This window comes from Ochlerotatus camptorhynchus, unplaced genomic scaffold (assembly GCF_037179485.1).
Source record: "Ochlerotatus camptorhynchus isolate MF236.1 unplaced genomic scaffold, CSIRO-AGI_Acam_v1.1 ptg000053l, whole genome shotgun sequence".
Classification (NCBI taxonomy): Eukaryota; Metazoa; Arthropoda; class Insecta; order Diptera; family Culicidae; genus Ochlerotatus; species Ochlerotatus camptorhynchus.
In genome coordinates, this window is record NW_027040543.1 from 153,393 (window position 1) to 181,025 (window position 27,633).

At 36.3% G+C, this 27,633-nt stretch overlaps 1 protein-coding gene across 1 annotated transcript in view; it reads right to left on the reverse strand.

The window, feature by feature from the left end:
• The window catches only part of LOC135717238 (uncharacterized), a 142,357-nt gene that overhangs the window by 67,112 nt on the left and 47,612 nt on the right, over positions 1-27,633 (reverse strand). Inside the window, exon 2 of the mRNA XM_065239223.1 lies at positions 19,060-19,158. Within this exon, the coding sequence (XP_065095295.1) occupies positions 19,060-19,158 (99 nt within the window). The remainder of the gene's footprint in view (positions 1-19,059; positions 19,159-27,633) is intronic.

Sequence of the window (27,633 nt, forward strand, 5' to 3'; positions counted from 1 at the left end):
CTTCATATTACAACAACATTCTAGAACTACTTTCCTGCTAAATTTTCACCCTGAACTACTGTGCGTTAGTCCCGGCCCATGTGTTAATTGGTTCGATATGTTGGATCTAAAAGAAGTCACGTCCCAGGCGTTGGATTCCCAGCGTGGTGGTGCACATACTGAATTACTTTTTTTCAGTTCATTTAAATGATCTACTGCTCCATAAGGTATAATTCCAACTTTCTTCTTTGCGAGGATGTTAAATACAACCTTGATTAAGATTTCGCTAAGATTTTGCAACTGATACCAGTAGCCGCAGGGAACTTTTCAATAGAGTTGAGAGTATTTAGTTTTATGTAAAAGGGTACGTCTTGCTCTTGTCTTGAAAAAAAAACTGTCATAAATCTGTATCAACATCACCTTTCCAACAGAAAACTACTCCGTGGCTTGTTCCTATTTAAGTCCAAATTTATACTCTTTCCAATTTTTATTGTCCGCCCAATTCTCACCGTAGCTAGTAGCTTTGCCAAGAAAAGTGTACTTTCAGCAAAAGAAAAAACAAGAGCCAGCTCTTCAACTGGCCCATGAAAAAGGAGCAGTTCCCCTTTGTGCCGGAATAAATCATATAAATTGACTGTTTTGACGATTTTAATGCATCTCTTTTTCGAGCTTCACTTCGTAATTATAATTGTTATGTTGCATTGTTGAGCTTCTTTATAGCTTTTCGCTGTGGCGAGTAGTTTAACGCAAGTGGCAAATGGACGCCTCCCACAAAAAAAAAACAATACGGAAAAGCTCGAACGCATCGTCGTCAGCGCGTCATCATAGCCGTCTGTCACTATTAATTGTTACGAACTGCCCAGCTCACGACTCCAAATCCACTTCGTGTTGAAAATACTACTCGCATTGTGAAGTAATTAATTGTCAATAACCATTGTTCTCCCGCGCTCTCTACTACACGTTTCATTCTGTCGTCGGAGGCTCGTTTCGCTTCCAGCTAACCCATACTTACGTCTAGGCGTTATACTTTTCGACCAAAAATTATTGAAATATATTCCTTTCTTTAATTCAATTAAAAACAATTAAAATTTATTTATGAGTAGCTGACGAAAATATTAATTCGATCCTATTTTCTGCAAAGCTGAAGTGGGTTGGTTCAGCGCTACCGTGAAGAAAAACCTGTATTTCTAATGAACATGTAGTTAGCAGAGTGGTGGCAACATAGCGATCTGTCAGGTAGCAATTTGAGACTTTTTTTTAATGATAACCATGCGTGCGATGAATACGAAATGAACTCACGAGCCAAGGTGACCAAAGCGAATCGTGTTTGAGCTAAACTTGTGAAACGTCTAGCTTTGATGTGTGATGTGTACGTCAATTGAGCTCTCCAAGCAGTATCTCACGAGCACTATTGCAGAATGTAAATTCATAGGATTTTGACAGTTCTTGTAGCAATATATATGCAATTTATACACAATACATATGTATGCAGCTGGAAAATAATATAGTATGCTTCACGCCAACGTCACGAATGAATGCAATGAACTCACGTTCATCGCTTTGACAACCATAAGTGGCTTTGTTTACCTTTCCCTGTTAGTCGATTTAAGTGGATTCAAATTTTTAAATATTAATATAAGATGTGTTATACGACGATGTTCTTTAAAAAAAAACATTGCTCCTTGCTCTCTAAAAACTATAAAAAATATTTAAAACAAAATTAAATTCTAATTCCATGTAAATAACCACTGACAGATATAATAAAATGAGGTTAGCTCGACGATGAAGCGCCCTATTATTATTGGAAACAATTTTGTGATATTCTTCAGAAGCAACCTAATATTGTAAGTCAAATTGTAACATAAATAATAAATATCAGGAAAAAATTTAACCGTTCTTTCAAACCAACATTTACATGTGTACGGAACTGCACAAAATCGCCACTGAAAGTATACAACAAACTGAAACATGTGAAGCGAAAAAATAGGTGTTGCTACTAAGGGAATAATTTACCATTTTATATTAGACAGACGCGTCTACTCTGCTGAACTAGACGAAAGGCGGAGAAAAAGAGGTTGAAGAGCAGTTCCTCGTCACGTTTCACACAGTTATGGAAAATAATTAATTGGACTGTGATGAGCAATTAGCTGCCAACAAAACGCGAATTTCAACCTTCTGTGAAAATGCCCATCGAGACTGAGACAAGGAATAGAGTTTGCAGTTTGTAGGAATAATACAAATAATAGCATTAAATTGATATATTACCAGTTGCCATTCCAAAAGAATAAATTTGCAACAATCAAAAAGAAGAAGTTCGATTAATTTATCGTATCAATAGTAAATGGTGTAATTGCTCGTCGCCAAATCAATTCTGGGTCTATTTGACAAGAGTGCAATGTAGCTTAAGAAAATGTCCACATAAATTACTTTCGTTAGTTAGATCATTTAAACTTCTTTTTCTTATTTTTATTCTAGAAGACTTCCTTTATCCCACTAGTTTTTCGAGATTCTAGATTTTTTTTTATTATTATAGTCATTTTAACGCTCGTGGGTCATTCGTGACTTGTCCGGGGGTGAGATTTGAACTCGTGACTTTGGCGTGAGAGGTATGGATGCTAACCACTACGCCGGGGTCGCCCCCATCAGATTCTAGAATATTGGACGATATAAATTAATATTTCTCTAAATATTCTTGCATACAATCTTAATGATTGCAAATTCTAAAGAAAAACGTCAGGGCTTTCATCTGACATGTTTAGAATAATTGACGGCCATATAATATAATTGAACAACCATACTGATTTTCTTCGAATGAATTAATATCTCATAAGCTTACCTCCCTCGCCTAAGGCTGAAAGTCTCGTTAATAAAGGAAAACAAAAAAAAAGCTTGCCTCCCACCAATTTAAAACCAACGTACAGTATTTAAAAACTGCGACTTTTCTAATAAAATACATTTTAAACTATGATAGAAAAATTTGTTCATCGTAAGGAACCAAAGAAAAAGAAGGAAGAGGTAATATAATCCTATACAATTTAAGAAGATTCGATTTCTTTTCATACGCTTCCTTACGAAAAACGCCGTGCTCTATCATTATTTGATATGTATCTTATAGGAGCAAGTCTCAGCTTTCAAACGGCAAGCTTATGAAAAACTCATTTCTTCGAAATCCAGGTTAAATTCAATATGGTCACCACAAATAAAAGCCCGGACGTTTCCCTTTCGAATGGTTTAATAACATTAGGTTTTCAAGAATCTTTAGAGATATATTGATTTAAATTATCCAAGAGTTTGCAAAAGATATCTTTTTCTAAAACAATTCGAGCCCCTAGTTAACTAGGGTTCCATCGAATGCAGTAGAACGATGTGTATATGTTCATAACTAGAGCTATCGAATAGGTACGAAAGAAGTTTTTTTTATTAAACTCGAACAAAAGTGGCCGATTTCAGCGAGAATTAGTCTTATCTATTGTTTAACATTTAATTCCACTAAGTATTTTGTATCTATTTCCACTACCATCCCAATTCCAGGGATGTTACAGAAATGTCAATGTTCCATCCGCAAACTCCGCGTCACGAGATTTGTTGGCAATGGTACCAAATCCTCGCCAAAGAAAAAAATATTTAATTTATTAATAAAATTCCCATTACATTCTTCATTAATCAGATACAAATTTAGGAAAAACTGAGAAATATCTAAATAAATTAATCAAACATAAAGCGGGGTAACTTTGATAGTTTTTTTTAAAGTATATTTAATTTTTACAACAATGAATGTTTTTCAAATTTTATTTTATTTTTTGACTGAGGATCCAAGAGTCCATTCGTTAGTAATATGTTCCACAGGAACTATTGCATTTGCAGTTTTTTTTTGTCTTGTGACCAAACATCAGTTTTTGTTTTGGGGTTACTTTGATAATACTCGATGAATTAAGAAAACCATGCGTGAATCTCACGTCCAAGATTTCTTTAAAAAAATTGTACGAAGTTTCACTTTGCAAAATTCGACATTCAGTCTAATGAAGGTCGACCTTATTTCGTTCAGTCTAATATCGGTTAATATGGCCAATCCATGAAAATATTTTTTTAGTCGAAGGAAAATAATGGATTTGAAGCTGTCATGCAGGTAATACGGATGATCCAGGTATTCTACAGTACTATCCCCTAAAATTCAAAGCCCATTACAGGATCACAATCTCAAATGAATTCTTGTATCACAACTAAAAGAGTTTCCGACCAAATCTCGGGTTAATTTCTGAAATAAACCACTTTTACCGATGATCCGGATCTTACGGAGAACCAGTGCTAGCATAACTATCTTTATGATGGTGCTGGTGGGAGCTCAATTCATATGATTCCTTCAGACAAGAAAGGTCGACACTAGGCCACCGAGCTCCTTGACAATCAATCACTATCTACAAATAACGCCCAAACCCGGAAACATCCCAACTAACAAATTTAGATGCAGTTTAGATTATGCAGGCAAACTTTGGCTTATAAAGCTATTTTTACCAGTTGAAGCTAGTCTGCAGCTAAAATTGTTTGTTGGGATGAAGTAAATCAAAAAGAATCGATTTAGCAACTGCAACTTTGAAATAGAAGCAAAAAAACCGAAATAAAAAATAATGTGACCCACACCACTTTTAATTAATTTTAGATCCCCTAGTGATCGGATCTGGAATGTTTTCACAGCAGTTTATTAGGAAACTTCATCGATTCTAATAAGTTATGACGGGAGAAAAAAAAATATTTCGCACAAATTGATCAAAAATTCGACGGTCAGTTCCAAAAATATTAAATTGGCAAAAACAAAACAAAAACAAACAAGTTTAAGTTCGTTTTCACCGCAAAATTCACCCGAAAGGAATAAGACGATGGATTCAAAACTGTACAAGCAAAAGTTCTTGGAATAACTTATTTTACCGTTCATTAAGACACTCAAATGATCTGTGAAGATTTGGCAAGCTGCTTCCACTGCCGGGAGGTACTTCAGTGGAACCGTGACAACGGAGTGGTTTTTATCGAAAAGGACATTAATCCGCAAAATTTTCCCGATTTCGCCCATTTATCAAGCGGAAGTTGGTGAAGACTGGCAAGGTAGCTCAGGATGCTACAGAGATGGTCATATATTGGAATGAACTACTACTGTGATGATATCGATAAATCCGATATTATCATTAAAATTATAAAAAGATAACCGATGTTTAAAAATCCTATAACAACGATAATCGAAATTCGATATCGGTTTGACGTTAATAATCATCGAAATGGTTCTAGCTCCAGTTGAAGGATATGATAACGAAGCTAATTGTTGTTGACGAGCTAATGAGAAAGATCAGTACCGCTAATTTGGTATGGAGTTATCACGAGGGAATGGTTAAACGTCATAATAACCGAAAGACAACCAAGTTGACGCCTCACTCCGTAAGGAGTGGTATTAAACTAACATGTGCTAGTTTTTGGTACTTGGAGGACAAGTAAGAATGTTAAATTTCCATGATTATACCAGCCGGCTCTGAAACTCTCGCAAATCCAGATCGTTACCAAATTCGTTCAGGGGACCTCAATGCAGCTCCAAATAGCAGTGGGAGCCACGTAACTGTGATTCGCCATACTCACTTGACCCACCCTAATGTACAGATTTATAGCTTTTTATCAGAGCTATATGATATAAGATATGTGTATAAAAAACTACAAATGGTTTGTGCAAAATCAGATTTACACCAAAGCAGTTAAGTTTTTGTGATTATATGGATAATAAGGGTCCAAATTTGAACCGTTTGAGCACTTTGGATCACAAATTTCAAAATTTGCGTCAGGCCAATGCCCAAGGAAGTCTAAAAAATTTACACACTCGAAAAATTTCTTGACTTGTTCAGAAATCCATCCCACTGATTGTAGCAACTAGAAAATTCTAAGAACCCGATAACATAAGAAGGACAGTATTTTTTCCACATACCAACTGAAGGAGATTTTAATTATAGATAAGGCAATAAAGTTCTGTGAATGAATAACCTTTTGTGCACCTTATTTGAAAGCACATCTATAGATCTTCTATTTATTGGAATTATAGATCAAACGAAAAGGCCACCGAGTTAAGTTATTGAGAACAACGGGCACAAGTGAATATCAATAATTAATTTCCTTCTCTGCCACACCACAAGCTTGCTTTCCTCGCAGACGTCCAAACAAATTCGAAAGATGAATGAGTTTCGAGGGGTTGAGACACTAGAATCGTAGTCATAACCTCAAGTTGCAAGTTTGAATTAGCTTCGTTGATGCGTGCTGAAATGGTAATCAATTTTATTTTGGGAAATTATTGAAGCGTAAAACTAATTGATACTACGCCTGGGTTAACAAAATAACGCATAGCTGTTGGGTACTGTCGTGAGCTCGTTTATGTGGTCAGTTTTTACTTTTAAGTTGTTGCAAATTGTGAGACTGTTTCGGTCGTCAAGCAGTGAAATTTCACAGGCACAATTTGAGTCACGATTTGCAGTATGAATATTTATATCGGCTTGACATTGAATTTTTATTCGATAATTAATTGTTGAACAACTCTAACAAATGAGCGGTGCCTGTGGTGTAGTGGTAAGAGCGATTACCTCTCACCCCAGCAGGCCTAGGGTTAATCCCAGTCGGCGCCACCGGGATGTTCTAAAGTAAATCCGTTGTTCCCCGGTTCATGAGTTGATGGGCCGATAGGTAGGGTTCAGGTGTGGGAGAAATTTCTCTAGTTAATAATTTATCACACTAAAGCCTCATGTTAATATTAGTATAGCATTTCCAACCAACTCAGAGTAACATCATAAGCTGAATAAGAGCTTATTCTAGTAAAAATATGCTTTTTCCGCAAAAAATGTCTATTCAGCGATTAATCAGTTCAAATCGTTTGATTGTTTCTCATGGAATTGTTACTCAGTTGTCGTAAACACTGAGATTTCTTAGAACTCTTTTTAGATTCAACGCTTTATAAAAAAAAAGTTTAGATTAGTTTATAGAAAACCATAACTTGAAACTAATGTATTTTTCTTGCCATACCGGTTCAATCGGTGCATTACAGTATACAAAATATCATTTCCGTTCCACCCCACTCAATCGATGCCAAATCAGGTTCTGATAATTCTCGAAAAATTTGCGCTTTTTCGATTGCGATCTGTTGGATGTTGGAAGAATTATCAGGTTTCTCGACAATCATGTTTTAAATCAGGTGAAAGGAACTATGTTTTCGACTCATAGCACAAGCAACTCGAATGTTTATGCGTTATACATCGCCATAACCTGTAGATGTGCAACCGATCTAACTAATCTATTTAAGGCAATCCTCTCGTAGGTAGATAGATCATGTGTGGTATTCATCATATAAACAAAATGTTCCTTAGTGCCCTGTGTTCACCTCATCGGCTAATCTGTTTATTACGCAAAGCAGAAAATGCGAAGGTAGCTAATCGGAAACACTGCTGCCGAGGTGGCGATTGCTAAAACTAAGTGGATGGTGATCTAAATGCTCTTCCAAAAATGGTCCCCTTCGACAATCACGTTTCAAATATATGGAAACGTTTCAAAACACCCACGCGCTATAAAAAAGCAAATCTACGCAGATTGCTTGATGTCATGTCAACGCTTTCTGATTCGTTTGAAAAAAGAAGTTGGCAGAACAGGAATTCGATGTAGCTATTTTCGATTACTCAACAATGCCTTAACGATTTATCCCAATAATATTTTTTAAATTGCTCATCCAATAGAAAGAGAGAGAGAGAGAGAGAGAGAGAGAGATAGAGAGAGAGAGAAAAAGAGAGAGAGAGAGAGAAAGAGAGAGAGAGAGAGAGAGAGAGAGAGAGAGAGAGAGAGAGAGAGAGAAAAGAGAGAGAGAGCTTTTTAAGACAGTTGAATTGGCTATCTCTAAAAATACATAAATAGGGTAAATATACCAGTTATGACTGTACGTATGGTGTTTCTATTATGGCAGGCAGCCCATTTTATGCACCCTTCAAAATCATAAATTACACCGGTAAAACAAAAACAATTCTCTTAAAAATTACAATTGTACCATAGCAGCGGCACCGGAAGTGTAGCGGTAAGCGTGACTGGCTATCACTACAAAGGGCCTGGGTTCAATCCCAGTCGGCGCCGCCGGAATTTCGTAAAACAAATAAAGGAGGGAAGTTAAGCTATTGGTCCCCGGTCCATGAGTTAATGGGTCGATAGGTAGGCATCCCTGGTGTCGGTAGCATTGGTACTCAGTATGGAAAGCAAGATGGACAGAACACAAATCAAGGAAAAAAAATTGTACCATACATAAAGGAATTTGTGCCCATAAATAAAGGATTATGCACCCATAAATAAAGGAATGTGTAACCTTAAAAAAAAAAGGAATTTTTGCCCATAAACAAAGGAATATGTACCCATTAATAAAATAATTTGTACCCGTAATCAATGAAATTTATACTTATCAACAATAAAATTTGTACCCATAAATAAAGGAATATGTACCCATAAATAAAGGATTCTGAACCCATAGATAAAGGAATATGAGCCAATAAACCTTGTAAAAATGCTCCTTTACTGCTGCTACTACTGTCCAGCACGATATACCAGGATATAACCCGTGGACAGATAAAGCATGATTGTTGACTCCCGCCGCCCTCTTACCCCTCCGTGGACAACCGTGGATATAGGCTCGACACCTGGACATTATTTTTTTCTGTCAAGTTATCCCAAAAAATATTGGTAACGTGCCTAACATTCTCAACATTATTTTGTTATGTTAACTTTTGAGACAAGATAAGACAAGAAATCAGATAAGTATAAAAAGAGTTCAATTATAGTTCTAAGAAAACTTGAGGAAGTGACTAGTTCAAATGAACCCCAGAAGACTTCTAAACCTAAATCTTAATAACTAAATTAAGGATTTCAATGAAAAGAGCACATGACCAGTTTTCTAGACATGTCATTAAGATCATTTGAGCTTCCTATATTCTATAGAAAGGTTATGGACATTTATAAAAGCTAGCGTATCCATAAATGTTCACTAGGACCTTGAAAGCTTCGTATCTTTAAAACTCATAGGATATGTTGTCAAAACCTCATTTATCTTGCATCAAAAGTGATCCCTACCCGCGCTGAAACCCTGAACCGACCTCCGATGTTCTGCAAACCCACTTATTAAATCTTTTATCCACATCCCAGTACTTATACAGTTATTGGACGCTGAATTTGCATATGTAAATCAGCTCAATTGGTTGATCGACAGCCGATAAATAGCGGTGGCTGGACGGTACCACCCACCGCATAAGTGGAAGAGTTACTGTACTTAAGAACCCGTTCTATCCCACAAATGGAAATTCATGATAGTCGAAACAGTAGCTCTTCAGTCTTGCTGTTGAAGTGCACTGAACTTTTACTTGAAGTTCTTGAAACATCTATTTGGAAGCTGTCCAGATAACACAAATAGTTCATCGGTCCTGAGTCCTGATAGAAGTATACTTTTAGTCTTTAGCTTTAATGTTTTCGGAATATTCCCTAAAACCCGACCATGCCCGACTTCGAAGTATGCTTATGCAAACCCACTTGATCCACCATGAAGTCTCCTGAAACTTTTAATAAAGTCCTACACACTCTAAAAGTTCCTTAGGTTTACCATCTAGCACCACTTAACTTATTCAAACAAAATTTAGATCCATTTGTCAAAAACGAAACCATAGGTGCAAAACACAATCCAAAACTCGACCATATTTACTTCCTTCATCATATCCGGAGTTTTATGAGAATTTTTGGTTTCTTAAGATGAGAATTTATTAGAAGAAGCACAATATTTAACTCTTTTCATATACGATCACCAATGATGGGGGTTTACCTTATCACAGATTCTGTACCCTTCCCCTGGGCACTAGATACAACCGTCAATGTTATTATTATTAAATTTTGATGTGATTTGATATGCCGCGTGATAGATTTTGGCTCAAGGCAGATTATTATCAAGGTTTCTGGGTAAATATTCTTTTATTTATGGGTACAAATTCCATTATTTATGGATGAATGATACATCCATTATAAGCACAAATTATAGTAAAATTGTAATTTTGGAGGGATTTTTATTTCGTTTTACCGGTGCAATTTCCAATCTTAATGGGTACATTTTCTATTTTGTAGGTGTAAACGTGCTATTTCTTATTGGTACATGTAACATTTTTTATGGGCGCTTTCGTTTTTATGGTACATACTACTTTTTCTATTTATCGATTTTCGTCAAAAAAATCAATGAAAATTTTACTCAGTCTATGAACTTCATTATTATTCATTCCAGATCTTATTCATTATATCGACCTTTTCTCAATGCCATAGATCAACAAATGATACATCTGAACAATAATCGATCAACACGTCCAGATGGAACATAATGATGGGATACCTAGGCAGGTGTTTGCAGAATTATACTCAAGTTACAAGAGCAACAGAGATATAACATCTCAATCACCTGCTATATATATATAAAACTGACAAAGAACTACATCTTTCAATCACCCCTCGATACAATAATATTCGCTTTAATTTTCGCAGAATAAAACTCAAAATCGTATCGAATGACAGAACCAAGCAGTAAAAATATGAAATACGTCCCTTAGGCTAATGTAGGAACAACATGTGTGTTTAAGTTTTTGCTTCCTATCATACGCAGGAAGGAGAAAAAGTTGTCAAGATCATCCCATCTTTCCACATTTACCGTGCACATACTGCTCTGAAGCATCTGAAATAAACCGTGACATTTGGAGAATGTGACAATGTGTTCCAAAAAGTGCACCTTTCAGGCCTTTCATGTATTGTCGCTTTTGCTCCACGTGCCTCTTCACACTAAATCCGTATCCTTATGCGGAACGGCACACGACATTGTCGGAAGCTGCTGTTGAAACCCAACACATTTACAACGAACATCACAACATAAGACCCGATGATGATGTGTAGAACAACGAAAGAAGATTGACCAAAAAGAAGGAAGTGAAATTAATGCACTCATATGTATACCTACGTAGGAAACCTACCACAAACAAGATGCAACCAGCTCCTCGTTGCCACTTTCTATGGCACGGGGTGAGGGTCGCAAAGTGGAAGGTCGAGGTCAGAAAAGTGGAATCGAAACAATGACGTATGGCAGATACTAATCGACTCGACAAAACACCAGGTTGCAAAGTCACTCAAGCTAGGATGGTTGTATGTAGAAAATTAAATTTCGTTAAAAAAAACTGTGCATTATGGCACGATTTCGCACCCCATAGCCTAGTGAGTAAAGCACGGAGACTGCGGATTCGATTCCCGGTCCAGTCGAAGTTTTTTTCTTGTTGAAAAACTTATCGACTTTGTAGCATACATATTTATTGTGCTAGTCACTCTGGAACTGGATTGTGCTAGAAAGCTCTTAAATAACAGCTGTTGATGTGCACAGAGAACACAAGTTGAAAGTAGGCGTACAGTTCTAGTTGGTACACAACAACATAAGAAGAAGAAGAAGAAGAAAGCTCGCTTGGTAAGCCCATCGTATCGTAAGGATCAATAGCAGGAGAGGATCAAGAAAGATCCAGATCAGGGCAGAAAAAGTAAGGTGCTAGAGATATTACTGGTGCTGGTAAGATAAGCTAGAGCACCGACTCTACATAAACTTTTACAGTCGACGCTATTACGATTAATAGTGTACATTTTTCAAATGCTATTCGATTCCTGAAAAATTTCAACCATAACACGTATAAACATAGTGTAAGTGTGGTCTCCTAATTGGTCCTATCTTAAATTTCACATTTTTTCATTCTTAACCAAATTTATTTCATTACAAAGTTAGAACATATATACATAAAATCTGATTTAGGCCCTAGGACCATCAACTGGATCACTAGTGTCAAACCTGGCACACTTACCCTATGAGTAAATTAAATTATTACCTCAATAAGAAGATACATTAAAATAGAGGTCCCAATAGAATAGATCTAATTCAGTTTGCCCAACAGACGAAACAAGTAAAATAATATTCCTTGCATATAAATATTGCTCATAGTGGCGCCGATGGTCTGGTGGTAGACGTGATTACCTCTCACCCCAGCAGGCCTGGGTTCAATCAAAGTCGGCGCCGCCGGGATGTTCTGAGATATAACATCTCTGATCACGCCTTCCTTCGGAAGGGAAGTAAAGCCGTTGGTCCCCGGTTCATGAGTTGTTAGGTCCAGGTGTAGAAGCTGCCTGCCTCCCTGGCATCGGTAGCAGATCGACGGAAAACAAATCAACGAAAAAAAAATGCTACTAGTAATTGCCCAGATTCACAACCAACAGTAAAGTATGTTAACACCACGAAAACTGTTTTAGAAAAGTAATTAAATTGTACCCGGGAAACCGTTGTTAACTTAGAGTTTTAGAGATTTACTCGTCTCAGAAAAATCACGACCTTGGCTGGGATCCCGAGCAAAGCTGGAGATCAAATTGAAATCAAAGTTTGCTGTTATGATATAACTTATTTTGAATACTCTAGTTGAACTCATTTTGGTTGACTTTACGGTTAACACAGCAAAAATAAGAGCAACATTTTGATTACTGATTTTGCATTCATAATATTTAACTACATACAAGCCTGACGTAAAACGTTAGCATCCATGCTACTCACGCTGAAAAACTTGAGTTCAAATCTCACCCCGGACAAGTCACGAATGATTTGAAATGTGTTAAACAAAACAAATTAACAATAATTGTTATGAAGAGCTTTGAGTGTGTTTGTTTATTTTCTTTAAATTCCGCTATAATTGCTTATCTTTTGATAGATACGCGTATTTCGTCTACTACATGCAGACTTCATCAGTGCCAAGTACTCAACACCACTTGAGTACTTGGCACTGATGAAGTCTGCAAGTAGTAGACGAAATACGCGTATCTGTCAAAAGATAAGCAATTATAACGAAATTAAAAGGAAATAAACCAACACACTCAAAGCTCGCCATAAAGGGATTCCGTTAACAGGTTCGAATAATTTTAATGAATAATAATTGTTAGTTCAACGACAGATGAATATAAATTAAATTTTCAACAAGACGTTACAGCAGAACTTGAAGTTATATATCGCGACAATTGAAGTAAAAATGAGTTTTCATTATGATAGGAACTTCAAATTTTAATATTGATTTCCCTTCATTTTGTTAACCGACTTTGCTCGGGAATGCACTCAGACTCACTGAGGTGAAAGCATTCACACTTACCACTCAATCACCGGTGCCGTAAAAAAATATAGTATCATTAGATACTAGTGTTCATTTTCTATTGGTTAAAACCTCTGTAATAAGATAAATTGGACGATAGCACTTCTAACCTGAACGTTTTTGTCAATTGAGCTTTATATAATTGAAGCAAGCACATTCAATTGAAACAAAACACTCAGAAAGTTCTTATTGTTCTGAATGTGTCAAAGCCAATCTATTATAAATAATAATTTCACCTTTATCCAGTTGAACCTAATTAAGTATCGACATAGCAATGTTAAGTTAGTGTCCTCATACCGGTGAGGCACTGTGATAAGCGAGAACGTGACATTTAACACTGTCACTGCTTTTGTTTTCCCGATTTCAGCGTTGTACGAAATCAAATTACACCCAATATTACATACATGGGAATTTTTTGAATTATTTTTGCTCCTGTACAATAATTTAACATTAAATTTTAATGTACTCGAAATTCAACAGTAAAAATTATTGTAATTTCGTTGTTTTATTATAATTATTTTTTTTCGGGTTACTATTGCACTCCATCAATATTAAAAATGTTCAAGCTAAACTCATCTCATTCTAAATATTAATAGTGAGAGGTAGTGATAATGTAAGCCACATTTTTTAAAATATATCAAACTAATTTAAACTTTTTTCCATAAAAAAACATTGTCCATTTAGCTTCTCTGTCAAATTAAAGATTATCAAATTACCGATTTAATAGGGGTGTACCGAAGCGAAGTGAAGTATAACGAAGCAGTGTCGTACCCTAGTGAAAGTAAAATTCAAAAGCTGCTCTCGGAAACCTGATCTATAGATGTACCTCTCTAACCTCGGGTAAGCCACGAGTATTCGGCCTAATTCCTACTAGACATAACAAACAATATTGACTACAGATTGATGTGGGAAATGGCTCTAATGCCAACATTATGGATCTAAGATTGGGCCCATCGCTAAAAATCTACTATTTATCAATTTTATCTAGATGAACGCGTCATTGGGACGGTATTAATGGATATTTTTGGTCACTATTGAAAATTTAGTCGTTTGCTGAATGTATAGGACCAAAATTAGGGGCTTTTAAGCCGACATTACATCCATTTCCCCTATTTTGATTTTTATATCGAAATTCCAAAACTAGATTGTTGATCTCAATGAGTCCTTTGCCCCAATTTATCAGTTTTTGGATAAAGCCATCCAGAAAGTGGGTACCAAAATGCAAATGCAAAATCAATGCGAGGTAGATAGGTTATATGTTGAATTTGACAGCCTCAGCATCTCCGTGATATAAACCTTATTTTAACACTAACACGGTTATACCGATATATGTATGTGGATAATTTTAGTTCCATACGTTCACGAGTGCGTTATTCCTAATTCTACCCAAAACACACAATTAGGAATCTTTGCTCAGCTGTTGTTATGATAAAGACTGAACAAGACTTGAAAGAGAGAGACTCTCATGCTGCAATGGATGATTTTCGTGTAGAAAACCATCCGGCGTTTCAGCGAAGATCGGCGGAAAAGAGCTCAAAAATTGCAGCGCCTGATGAGAAAAAAAGGAAAAATAAGATATAAAATCATCCATCTTTAATAAACAATCATAACGGGTGTTACGTTTATAGACCTGTGTGCTCTATTTTTCTGTTGCTTTCGTGGTTCCCCCGCACAGATCTTTCAATGGATTTGGAAAAGAATTACTGAACAATGCGGCGAAGAAAAATCAACAACTTTCAACATTGAACGCTGGCGAGCATAAAACAAAACTTTGAAAATGCCAAAAGAAATGAAAAAATACGAAAAAGACAGCTTAACGCGCAAACCCAACGAAGTGCTGACTTTCATTTTGGTGATTTCTTCACACCCTTCCGCTGCTAACCATACTGTAATTCGATTTCCAAACTTTTCATAGAGAAATGGAAATCGGCTGAGACTTTGAAAGGGCGTAGCGTGAGTAAAATCGACTAAATTGGCTTTATGAGGCTGCACAACTTTGCATACGCCCTTTTTTAGTATGAATACAAAAATCTTGAAACTCACTAGTGCGCGTCTGGATCTACGGTTGGCTCTTTTTAGCTGGTTTGTGTAGTCAGCCGCGCTCGGGACGGTTTTCGGGATAAATGTTCTACGTGAGTGAGCTCATTCAAGTTGAAAAACGCAAGAGGGCCGAGTCTTCCCAAATTGACCTCTCTTTCCTTTGCCACTCACACCCGCGGCAGCGTGTTTTCCTATACAAGTGTTCGGCGTAGCTGCAACTGGGACCGCTTGCTTCTGAAGTCGAACATCTGCTGCTATTTGTTGTGACTTCACGGACGCATTATGAAATTAATCTGTTAATCTTTCTCTGCTTCTACGTACATAAAAAATAGCACCGCTTTTTGGGGGTAACCGGCATTTGACCGCGTGTTTGCATGCGTCTCGTTAACCCGAAGGCTACGTGTACGAAGAGATGAAAACGCTAGAAGATTAACTGCAATTTTCTTTTCCAACTATTGGGAGTGAAACACTTCCGTATGCATTTTGGAAGGGAAATTATGCATGAAAGATGTATTACGGCGAGATGACATTTGATTTATATAGTCTCTTGATAGGTTGATTTCCCATCTCATCTCATTAGTTACACAGCAAAAAAATTATTTTGATATCACATCAAAGTGGATGCACTACAATCATGTCGAAAATTTCATGTAATTTTTATGACCACATAAATAAACAAATGCAGTAAAAGCAGCGTAATGTCAGTTCATGCATTGTATTAATGATAATTTTGTCCTTTTTAGCAAGTAATATTACACCATATTTTCGACATGATTGTAGTGCATCCACTTTGACGTGATATCAAAATTATTTTTTTGCTGTGTATGATCTGACACATATTTGGTTATCATTAATATGCACCTTTAGTATTGATAAAACGATCCATAAAAAAATGAAAAACGCTCCTTAAAGAACTCTCAAATGATCCATAAAACACCGGCGAAAATCCCTAGAAAAGTGTGAATGATCTACAAAAAATATCAGTATGATCCATATGTTAAATAAAATTTAGCAACACTTTTGAAATTATGTACTGGTAAATTTTAAATAATGAGCACTGAAATTGTTCAAATTAGCCATACACATATCAGCGGCGCTGGTGGTGTAGTAGTAAGCGTTATTGCATCTCACCCCCAAAAGGCCTGTACCGTTAAAAAAAATTCATGTAAATTTCTGCGAGATATAACGCACATAACATTAACACTACATTTGGCATATACTTACGCGATATGTCGTGTAAATTTAAAGCTCAATATCGCATAAATTAGCAATATTGTATGCAAGCTTGTAAACTATTTTGCTGTTTTACGATTAAACGAAGGGAGATTTTACACGATAGTTAAAATTAAGATTTTTTTTTCTGTGTGGGTTCGATCCCAGTCGGCGCCGCCCGTGATTTTCTGAGACATAAAATCTCTGATCACGACTTCCTTTGGAAGGGAAGTAAAGCCGTTGGTCCCCGGTTCATGAGTTGATAGGTAGGGTCCAGGTGTAGGAGCTGCCTCATTGATAGGCCCGTTAGTAGCATTGATACTCACACACTACCAAAAAGTCATGTAAATTTCCGTGCCCTGAGACCGACACATGCAAGCGGCCCAAATAACATAAGAATCAGTTGAAAGAAACGAGTAAATAAACTCAATCAATCGTACATTTCGTCGAGTTGCGTATGTTTCGGTTTGGGAATACTTAATTTTACATGACATGTTTGTTTACGTTCCATAATTTACGTCAAAGATAGATTACGTCTATATAAAATTGATAAATAGCAAATTTTTAGCGATGGGCCCAATCTTAGATCCATAGGCCAACATTAGAACCTTATTAAAGGATATGCTGTCAATCTGAAGAAGGAAGGCAATTTTTGAACATTTTCACTAAGGATCCGTGCACAAATTACGTAACGCGTGAAGGGGGAAGGGTATTTGAGCTTGCGTTACTTATTGTTATTAAGGGGGAGGGGGGTTAGTGCAAAATTTTCCGTATCAAACTGACCAAAGGGAAAAAATAAAAACGAACAAAAAAATATTTGCTGTTAAACGATCATTACAAAAAACATTGTCGAAGACACAAAATCACTAAAATGAATCCTTGCCATTGCCGTTGCTGTTGGTAATATGTTGCTTCTGGAGCTGCTGTTGGTGTTCCTGTTGCTGTTACCTTGCATCTACTGCTGAATTTGCTCCTACTCATGCTGGTAAAAGAGCTATGACTTCAATTGATATGATTTTTATTTTTATGATCAAGAAGATGTTTTTTTTCTGCTTAGTAACTTGAAATTCTGTTCCATTTCTCTTACTTTCAACTTCAGCCAACTGTTTCGTTTACGCGGGTATTTCATGTCACCTATTATTTATGTCGATTAATCAACAAACGCAGATGAAAGTTTTGCATAATTCCTAGAGCCGTTATGAACGCTGTAGTGATCTAATTAGCTTGTGTCATTTGATAATGTGCTCACCAGTTAAGAAAGTTTAACGAATTTAACGAATGTTTTATCGATAGTAAAGTTGATTTGATTTATCTTAGAGAAAATTGGTTGACTTATAATATTACTGACAGTATGATGTGCTTGAGCGCTCCAATTTAACCACTAGATACTCTGAAATATTATGTATCCTCATGTAAAACATTAACGCTAAAGATCAATACTGAGATAAAGAAGGCCGAGAAATTGAGAGTTGACAGTTGTATTCGGGTGACTATTTTTAAAACAAGTGTTTGCAGTTATTGTGGCTACCTCATTGAAACCTTGTACCAGTAGATCTCGATCGAATTTAAGTTGTTTGAAATGTCTGTGTAGGGTGCCGAAATATCTTACGTAAGCATGAGAAAATGTTGGTAGTTTTCTGAATCCTTGAAAAAAAACAATCAAGGCGGATGTACTTCGCATTCTGACACAACGGTCCTCCAAAATGCACTATAGTGTGGAATAATCTATAGACTGTCAAAACACTCACCAGACATGTACGGTAACGTATTGAAAAAGAGGAAAAGCGTCCATAAGACTTTCTTTTTGCTTGTAAAATCTTCGACAAGAAATATTTGCCTGATAAAGACGTCTCTCCTGCTGCGTCGCGGCGAGCTGTTTGGCCGCAAAGCAAAACCCTGAACTAAAAACAGGACAACGCCTTGTATAGATGCAAACGAGGCAAAAACCAAAACCCTTTCCTGCCACAACCAGCATATGTATAGAAAATAAAATTATACTGCATTATGTTGTTACAACGCGAGTGCACTCAGCCCGTAACCCCTTTCGACTCTCGTTTTGACGACCCACAAGTGTGGCGCAATTTTCCAACGAATATCCGATTCTCCATAGCCTCTAGCGATGGTGCCATTCCCGAAGTCAGTAACGTAAATTATTATTGCCGGACTGGAAGTGGAAAATAATTGAAAGTTCCTTCTCTTGTCGCCAAACCATTCTTAACATTTATCGTATGGGAACGGCGGAAAAAACCAAAACCGGGAATAGCAAGACATTTTTCTACATGAAGGCTTTGCTTTACGCGTGCATCTACCTACCATGAAAAGAAAATTGCATCCCAAGCACGCGCCTTTTCAAATGCGCTTTTCGATTTTGGCACAATCTGCGTTCACACTGCTGTATGGAAGTGTCAACCTGAACTCAATGGGGATGGAAATTAATTGACCATTAAGTGATTAATTTGCATTCAAGACATGTTTCCGGGAAAGTGCATCTAGTGCACTCAAAGGCACGCTTATGACAGATGCGAACAATTAATTTTCCTTTTTAGAAGACAAAAACATTAAATACACTTATCATAAAATAATCTTCAAAATCACTCACCTGTTACTCGGCATACTGTACTTAAGATTAGAAAAATTGCAACGTAGGGAAATAATAAGCTAGATAACCTTCGTAACCGATAGCTTATTCGTCTCCTTCCTGGAAATAGAACAAGATCACAAATAATTAATAAAACTATACAGAATAAGAGGAATAATAATTAAAAGATTACATATAAAACTAAGTCAAAACTAATTTAGGTTAACCTTTTTCTAACCCAAGCGCTTCGAGGGTAATTAATGATCGGAACTAAAGTTTTACTACATCGCTTCCACAGTGCCGTTTGTTTCTTCTTCAATAGGGTTAAGATCTCATTTCCGTCATACTAAGCACAACCCGTACTTTACTTCTTTTTTCAATGGGTTTGAACAAAAAAAAATAATGTTTCTATCGAAGATGACTACTAAATTGATTCACCATTCTATACGGTATTGATTTTGATAAAGAGTCGCAAATTGTTGAGATTTTGTTAAAAGTCTCACACTGCTATTTGATTTCAATCCCGTCTTAAGAGTTTGAATTCCGTCCAAACACATTGAAACGTTGAAATTGGATTTACTTCGGATTTGCTAGGAGGTTTTTGAGAATAATATACATATTATGCGCTGTAGATTTTGTTTTGTAGCTATTGAACTAAACTATCGTACCAAACGTGTGATGGATTCGTTCATGTCGAGTTCATTAATATACTGCTCGATATGACGAAAATACGCATTTACGTCGATATAGTTCTCTACCCCATCGTAATTACGTGCACCGCAATTTGTTCTAAAGCAAAACTAAAACGATAGCCGTGAAAAATTCAGTAGGAGCCGCTTAGAGTGGAAGTACAAGTGAAACCCGTAAAAAAAGAAACGTTTATGCCCCTGGTTGGAGCGATTAATTAAGTCTAACTCGGCTATGATCGAACTCGTGTTCACTATGTACCGCCAGCGTGGAACGAACCCATTCGGGCGGTATGCAAATCGTGGGCCCCTTAGAGACTTTACTCATTGTGTGCGGTCTTTCGGCGAAAATGCTAATGCTGCTTGATCAAGACCCGAGTGAAGATTTCACGTGCAGGTACGTAAGTTATATGGAAGATGTTCTACTGTTCTTAAAGGTTGACTTCTCCGGCCCATACTTGTACTAGGTGGGATGCCGTTGTATGCTTTTTACTTCTATCCATAACATATTTGAGTTCTATTTGAGAACATTTAAACTTTATTATACCCTTTGCCAACCTTATAGCAGTAAAATGCACTAATTTAGTATGAATAGGGAACGTAGTATTTAAAAGGTACTCACATATTTTTTATTATTAAGAAACAGCTTGAAATTCTAACGCTACCGATGACAAAAATCTCCAATGGATTAAACAAACAAAAAATCAACCTGAAAATGTGAGATACTCTTAAAGTTTTGCATAAAAGATATAAGTATTCTGTAATAGACATCGCGTATATTTCGGATTATGATAAACAAATTAAAGAACTGATTCGAATCATGGTTCATCAACTTCCGCACAACGGCTGTGTTTAAATTACTTTGACATTTACTCTCAGCATCATCTTCAGAATTACCCAAAATATATTAATCCACCAGAGCTGGGGACAAATAAGTGTGTTGAGGTATTTAAGAAAACGCTTGACCCCTTTGACCTCGTACTATTGTAGCATCCTTGCTGCAATGACAGGATTCTATCCAGAATATGACGAGGTCCTCGTAACAATCTTCGCTTCTGGAGAAATTCCGTCTGGTAAAGTTCCAAGTATATTATCTTATATTTGAATGGAGCTGTTACAAATAAATTTTAATCAAGCATGATCATCTCTCCGATTCGTGGTAAGTAAAACATCTGTTCCGGTAGCTTGACCCAAAAATGGCCTTCACGTCCATGGGGAAGCATCCGTTGAATATGATCACCGTCTCGTCATACAACTTAGGTTATTTTGATCTGCTTAAGGATCCGGTTTGAGTGTTAACTGGCTTGGTAGGATCATCCGGGACCTAACATGTTGGCGCAATCAAAGTTCGAGGTGTTTGTGACTTCATGACATTGTGCCACAGTTCGTATTATAACAATAAAACTAGCTGAAGTCTTACCGTCATTAAAACCGATATATCTCTGTTGTTTGCTAACCAATGTTTATGAAGTTTAAGAGACTTATGGACATCCAGATTTTCCGTTATTCCACAAAACTTCTAGGTTTTTTACAAGGACTCTGAGTTGGACGCATTTTTGAGTATAAGAATTTGGAGTCGGAGTTGTAGTATCGACTGCTAAAAATAATTTGAAACTAGAACGTCCCAAAAGTTTATCCACGTGCAACTTTTCTGGACATTGATCAACTTGATGGAACTGACTTGAAATGGCAAAACTTATCATTACTGTTAATTTTGATCGAACACACCTGTTTGTATTCCAGTCCAAACCTGTTTTTATTTGAGATCAAAACTTTATGATTTCAAAGATTTTAGTCTTTTATTTTTTTGTTTTACAACGGCATGAGGAAAGATAACAACTATTAACTAACTGAATACGGTATACGGAGCACATAACAATTGTACCTATTGACAACATGGAAGTGAAACTTTTGGGATTTCCTAATGATAACAGCAGTATTATGGAAGATTAGCATGCCGAAAATGTTTTTGTGGACCAAATCTCCATATAGCATAGAATATTTCCTGTTTATGAGTAAACGAAACGAAATGGATTTTTTATATCTGGGAATAACGACGACGAAAATTGGGGCGAGTTTCCCGTTAATCATGAGTAGTAGCACACTCTGCAGCAACGTTGGAAAGGTACCGTAAAAGGGGGCGAAGTTGATCGTTGACCGTTCAATTTTCTATTCTCGACAATACTTTTTCATGATATAGTTATAAGATAATTTGATCAGTATTTCATTAAGTAGTTTCAAATAGTACGTTTGAAACGGTTTCCCTAACAAATAATGCATTATAAAGCTCTAAATGTACAATTTTGTCGATGTGATAAAATATGCAACTTTTTTCTGTTCCGGAAAATCCGAACATAATAATGATTTTATGTGAAAAAATTGCCTACATTTAAGAGTATTTTTAATTATTTTGCGATGCAGTTTTTTTCGCAAACCACAACATTTGTTGAAATGTTAGCACCAGATTCTTCTTCAGCGAACAAAAATGAAGTATAAATGCTAATTTCTGAATATTGTAATAAAAACCTGCATGACCTACTTCACCCCAGAATTGAAATTTGTATTTCTACTCTAGTTTTAATTCTAAAAATTGAACCCAACATGCTATAGAAAAACTAAATTCATACATTAGAAAAATATTTACTAGTACAGTTTTGATAGGTATTTGTTTGTGTGCTAAAAATATGGTAGGGAATATATTCAGGTTTATTAATAAAAAGTGATCAACTTCCTCCCGTTTACGGTGCGCGATATTTCACGAAGTTCGCCAAGGGAAAACATCACGAGTCACTGTCGTTTTCGTGAACTTTCCCAAAACTGCTCCGACACCGAAATGATCCAAGAAGCAAAACAAACGGAATAATCTCAAAAAGCACTTCATCGACTTTCTCTTTCTTTAATAATTCAGCTGCAAACACATTCCTTGATACGTGTGCCATTCTGGATGAGAACCTCCTTTATCAAACTATGTGGCAGAAATAGCGCAAAATCTGTTTATAAAGCTGTGGCTATTAAAAGAGAAAGTCGATAAAGAGAATCGATCAAAGTCACTTACACCCCTTTCCTTCTAACCCCCTCAATTAAATATATGAATTGTTGGAAATTTATCAATTTTTATTTGTATTTATTTGTTTATTTGTAATTCTCTAAATCCTGAATTTTGCGCAACCCCCTAAACATCTCCATTATTTACCATTTTTTGTACAGGCTTATATTTTGGGGATATGAATCGAACTGGGGGTGACTGCCATATTTGAAAACACTTTTTTCTCAAAAAACCCTAGATTATATATTTTAAAACCTTTACAGGTTAAATTTTCCAGATGAAAAGCAACATTCTGTGAAGAAAATATGTGTCTTCAGACATAGCGTGAACCTTATTAACCACAGCTATATATTTTGCAAATCAAAGGCGCATGTCGCTGCAACGGCAATTAATCTGGGTTTCTTATTCAGAAGCAACGCTCTCTTGTGATTGTATTTACAGTGGTGGCCATTCAAATAGGACAATAGGCCGATTTTCATACAAACTAGCCAACTTTGGCATGTTACAACTATGTTTTGTTATGATCAATTGAGCTGAAATTTTGACACAGAACTACAAATATGCTGAATTTTACTTGCACGTTATCAAATTATTGGAAGCGCTTTCCGGAAATTGACAGGCAGGTTTAAAATGACCAATAAAATAGCGCTTTTATAATTCAAAATATCCGAAGTTGTTGTTGTTGTTGTTGTTGTTGTTGTTGTTGTTGTTGTTGTTGTTGTTCAACTATATCGCCATTAAACGACGGCATGCTTAAAAAAGTTATTTCCGATATGAAGAGGATTTTCCATGTTCGCCAGCAACCGTCCAAAACACTGCATTTTGACAGGGACAAGTGTCACGCATACCGTATGCGTTTGTATATATCATCAGAAAGTTGAACTTATCTTTAAAACACTACAAAGTAGACAATTACTCCCAGATGATGTTGTTCTTATCATGATTTGCTTACAAAAATAATTTTTCAAAATACATGTGATAGCAATGTGGCAGCAGTGTTGCGAAAATTGTTCAGGAACGCAAATTTTGGCCACAGAACTAATGACTATTCTTAGTAACGGTCATGTTTAATATACACTGGAGTCGCTTTTTACGCGGTTTTTTTTTACACGGTTTTTTTTTACGCGGTTTTTTTTTTTACGCGGATTTCGGAATTTACGCGGTTTTTTTTTACGCGGATTTTGGTTTTTTTTTTACGCGGATTTCAGAATTTACGCGGTATTTCACTTTTTACGCGGTTTTTTCTTGCACGGTCTTTTTTTACTCGGTTTTTTTTACGCGGATTTCGGAATTTACGCGGTTTTTTTTTACGCGGTTTTTTTTTTACGCGGGACGTATCACCCGCGTAAAAAGCGACTCCAGTGTATACAATTCAAACAATGGCGTCAAGTAGAGAGATGCATTATGGACTTAGTTGAAATGGACACACTGGAATTTATTGATACTTTTTTAGAAAAAAATATTCAAATTACTTGAAACCAAGGTTGCAAATACTTATTTCAGCTAAAATAATGTTTTTCGGAATAATAAAACCAAAAGATGGTATGATGGCATGTTTTACTTGTAACTTACAAGAAGAGGTTACAAAGTATGCGTTAGAATTATAAAACCTGTAAATTTTGCTTTCTATGAGTCACAATCAGCGACTTTCTGATCGCTGAGTGAGTGAGTGAGTGAGTGACTGAGTGAGTTTGTGAAAAATCGCTGATTGTGACTCTCATGAAGTGAAATAAACAGGTTTAATATGTCAAACACATTCTTTGCAACCTCTTCTTGTATCCTACCAATTCAAAATTTGATCATGGCATCTAATTATTTCATAATTTAGAAAAACATTGTTTTAGCTGAAATGAGTATTTGCAACCTTGCTTGAAACACGTCAAAAGCAATTTGAAAGCTACAGAATGCATCATAATCTGTGATTTTTCGGAGAATTATTCTTTCGTTGTGCAGGATGCAGTTCAAGGCTTTCATTGGGCAAACGCCCAATGTACTATTCACCCTTGTGCTATTTATTTTAAAGACAATGAATCGAACGATTTGAAATTTACTAGTTTTATTGCAAATACTGATTTAACTAAGCACAGTTCGTTTATTTCTTACGCATTGTCTAGCGTTCATAAAAAGTAATTTTCCAGGCTTACAACAGATTTACTTTTTCTCAGATAGATCAGGAATCCAATAAAAAAATAAGATGACCACTTTTAATGTATGCAACATGCAAAAAGATTTTGGCATTGCTGCCGAGTGGAATTTTTTCGCAACTTGTCATGGAACGGGCCATTGTGATGCTTTGGGAGGAGTATTGAAACGAAACGGTGCGAAAGCGAGCTTGCAAGCCATCATATAACAACGTCCCAAGAACTTTATTCATGGGCTATTTCTACGCCAGATTCAAAAATACACTATCAGTTTTTTTCCGAATCTGATTATTCCGAAACTCAATATCCAAACACCACACATTGAACACTTACGTTTTATTATTAAATATTCATCGATTCAACTTTCATAACATTCCTTGTTTTATGTGAAGCATTATATCGTACCTACGAGTGAGTGATATACCTACGAGTCTAAGCTGTAACTCATAGGTATATTACTCGTTCGTAAGCAGTTTCAGGTAAATAGATGAACATTGCGAATAAATACAAACACCACCAAACATTTCCAAATGTCACTAACACCACGAAGCTTATTGGGCTGGAGCTTATATAAAAGTCATTGCATACAAACGAGTGATATACCTATGAGCTACAGCTTGGACTAGTAGGTAATGATGCAACATGCAAAAAGATTTTGGCATTGCTGCTGTGTGGAATTTTTCCGCAACTTGTCATGGGAAGGGCCCTATGGGAGGAGTATTGAAACGAAACGCTTTAAAATTTAAGCATACAAGGGGAAAGGTAGGATCTGCAATATTTAAAACTTGGTCTACGTAGTTTATGGACAGCCCGCAGGTTGAACTGAATGTTGCACCCAGCTTGTAAGTTACTCATAGATTTCGTTAGTCCCAGCTGCTGTGACTCGATGGAGACGCATTGTGAACTACCTTGCGTCTTTATCGTTTCCATGCACGTGTGGTGTGTATATTGCGGAACAATGATTTTTTATTTGATGATCTTTCAATTAAAAATACTAAAATAAGAAGTTGTTGAAGACCCCTTGCAGTGAAAATCAAGAAAAAAGCATTTGTAACGTATTTTTTTCATACAAAATCAAATATCTCTGAGTGTTTCATAATTAAACCACTTTCATTTGAAGGGTCAATCGTAAAAATCGGTCAAGAGGTTCAGAAGTTATAAATTTTTGAAAAAAGGCATTTTTGAAAAAAATAGATTTTTCGGACCACCCTAACACGGAAATGGTCACCCTAATGGCGGAATAAAAAAAAAACACGAGTCTAATATTTTTTATAAGGAGGAACTATACCAATTTTCATGAAATTCTGAGATCACCATAACTTTTTCTATTGAATTGCTGTATATAATATATGTAAACACTATATATATATATATATATATATATATATATAATATATATATATATATATATATATATATATATATATATATACTAAATACATATACACTATATACATATACACTATATACATATACACTATATACATATACACTTTATACATATACAATATATGCATATACACTATATACATATGCACTATATACATATACACTATATACATATACACTCGTCAATTTATGATGCAAAGTTTGGCCAAGTTGATTCCGCAAGATCGTTCTTCACAGATGGCTCATTAATAGGTATTGGTATTTATAACGAATTTCATAGCGCCTCTCGAATGCTTCAAGCTCCCTGTTCCGTGTATATTGCTGAGCTGGCGGCTATATACTATACGCTAGAAACGATCACCTCACTTCCACCAGATCACTATTTTATTTTACGGATAGTCTCAGTTCTGTCGGAGGCTATTCGCTCTATGAGGCCGGTAAAGCACTCCTCGTATTTTCTCATGAAAATACGAGAGCTTCTGAGTGCTTTATCTTTAAGATCTTTTGTCATCACCTTTGCATGGGGTCCCATCTCATTGCTCGATTCCGGGCAATGAGAAGGCGGACTCACTTGCTAAGGTGGGCGCTATGCAAGGCGATATTTACGATCGACAAATCGCCTACGATGAATTTTTCTTCATTTATCGTCAACAGTCACTCATCAGCTGGCAGAATAAATGGAGCGAAGGGGAGCTTGGGACGATGGCTACATTCAATTATCCCTAAGGTGTCGAAGTTTGCATGGTTCAAAGGGTTGGACTTGGGTCGAGACTTCATACGCGTGATGTCTCGTCTCATGTCCAATCACTATTGTCTAAACGCTCACTTGTTACGTGTGGGGTTGGGAGACAGCAATCTCTGTGAATGTGGACAAGGTTACCAGGACGCAGATCACATTATTTGGTCTTGTGCTGAGCATCGCGGAGTCAGATCCGAGTTGTATAATTCCCTTCGGGCCCGAGGTAGACAACCTAATGTTCCAGCTCGGGATATTTTGGGTAGACGCGATGTGGAGTTTATGAAACTTATATGTGTTTCTTTTGGAGAATATTAACCTTAGATTGTAAGTTTGACTAACCTTGTGTTTAGTTTTTGTTTTTTTCGTGTGTTTTTTTTTAATAATTGTATAATTACACTGCGGATACCAAATTGAATAGGAATATGTTCATGTTTTAGGAATAATGAAATATTTGTATCGTAAATCATATTTCAAACCTCCTTCTCCCTCTTCCCATCCATAAAACTGTATATCTCTACTAACCTCGAGACGACCGCTTCAATTCCTTTAACTCTAGCTTTAAGATATCTATTATGTATAACGCAAATGATAACT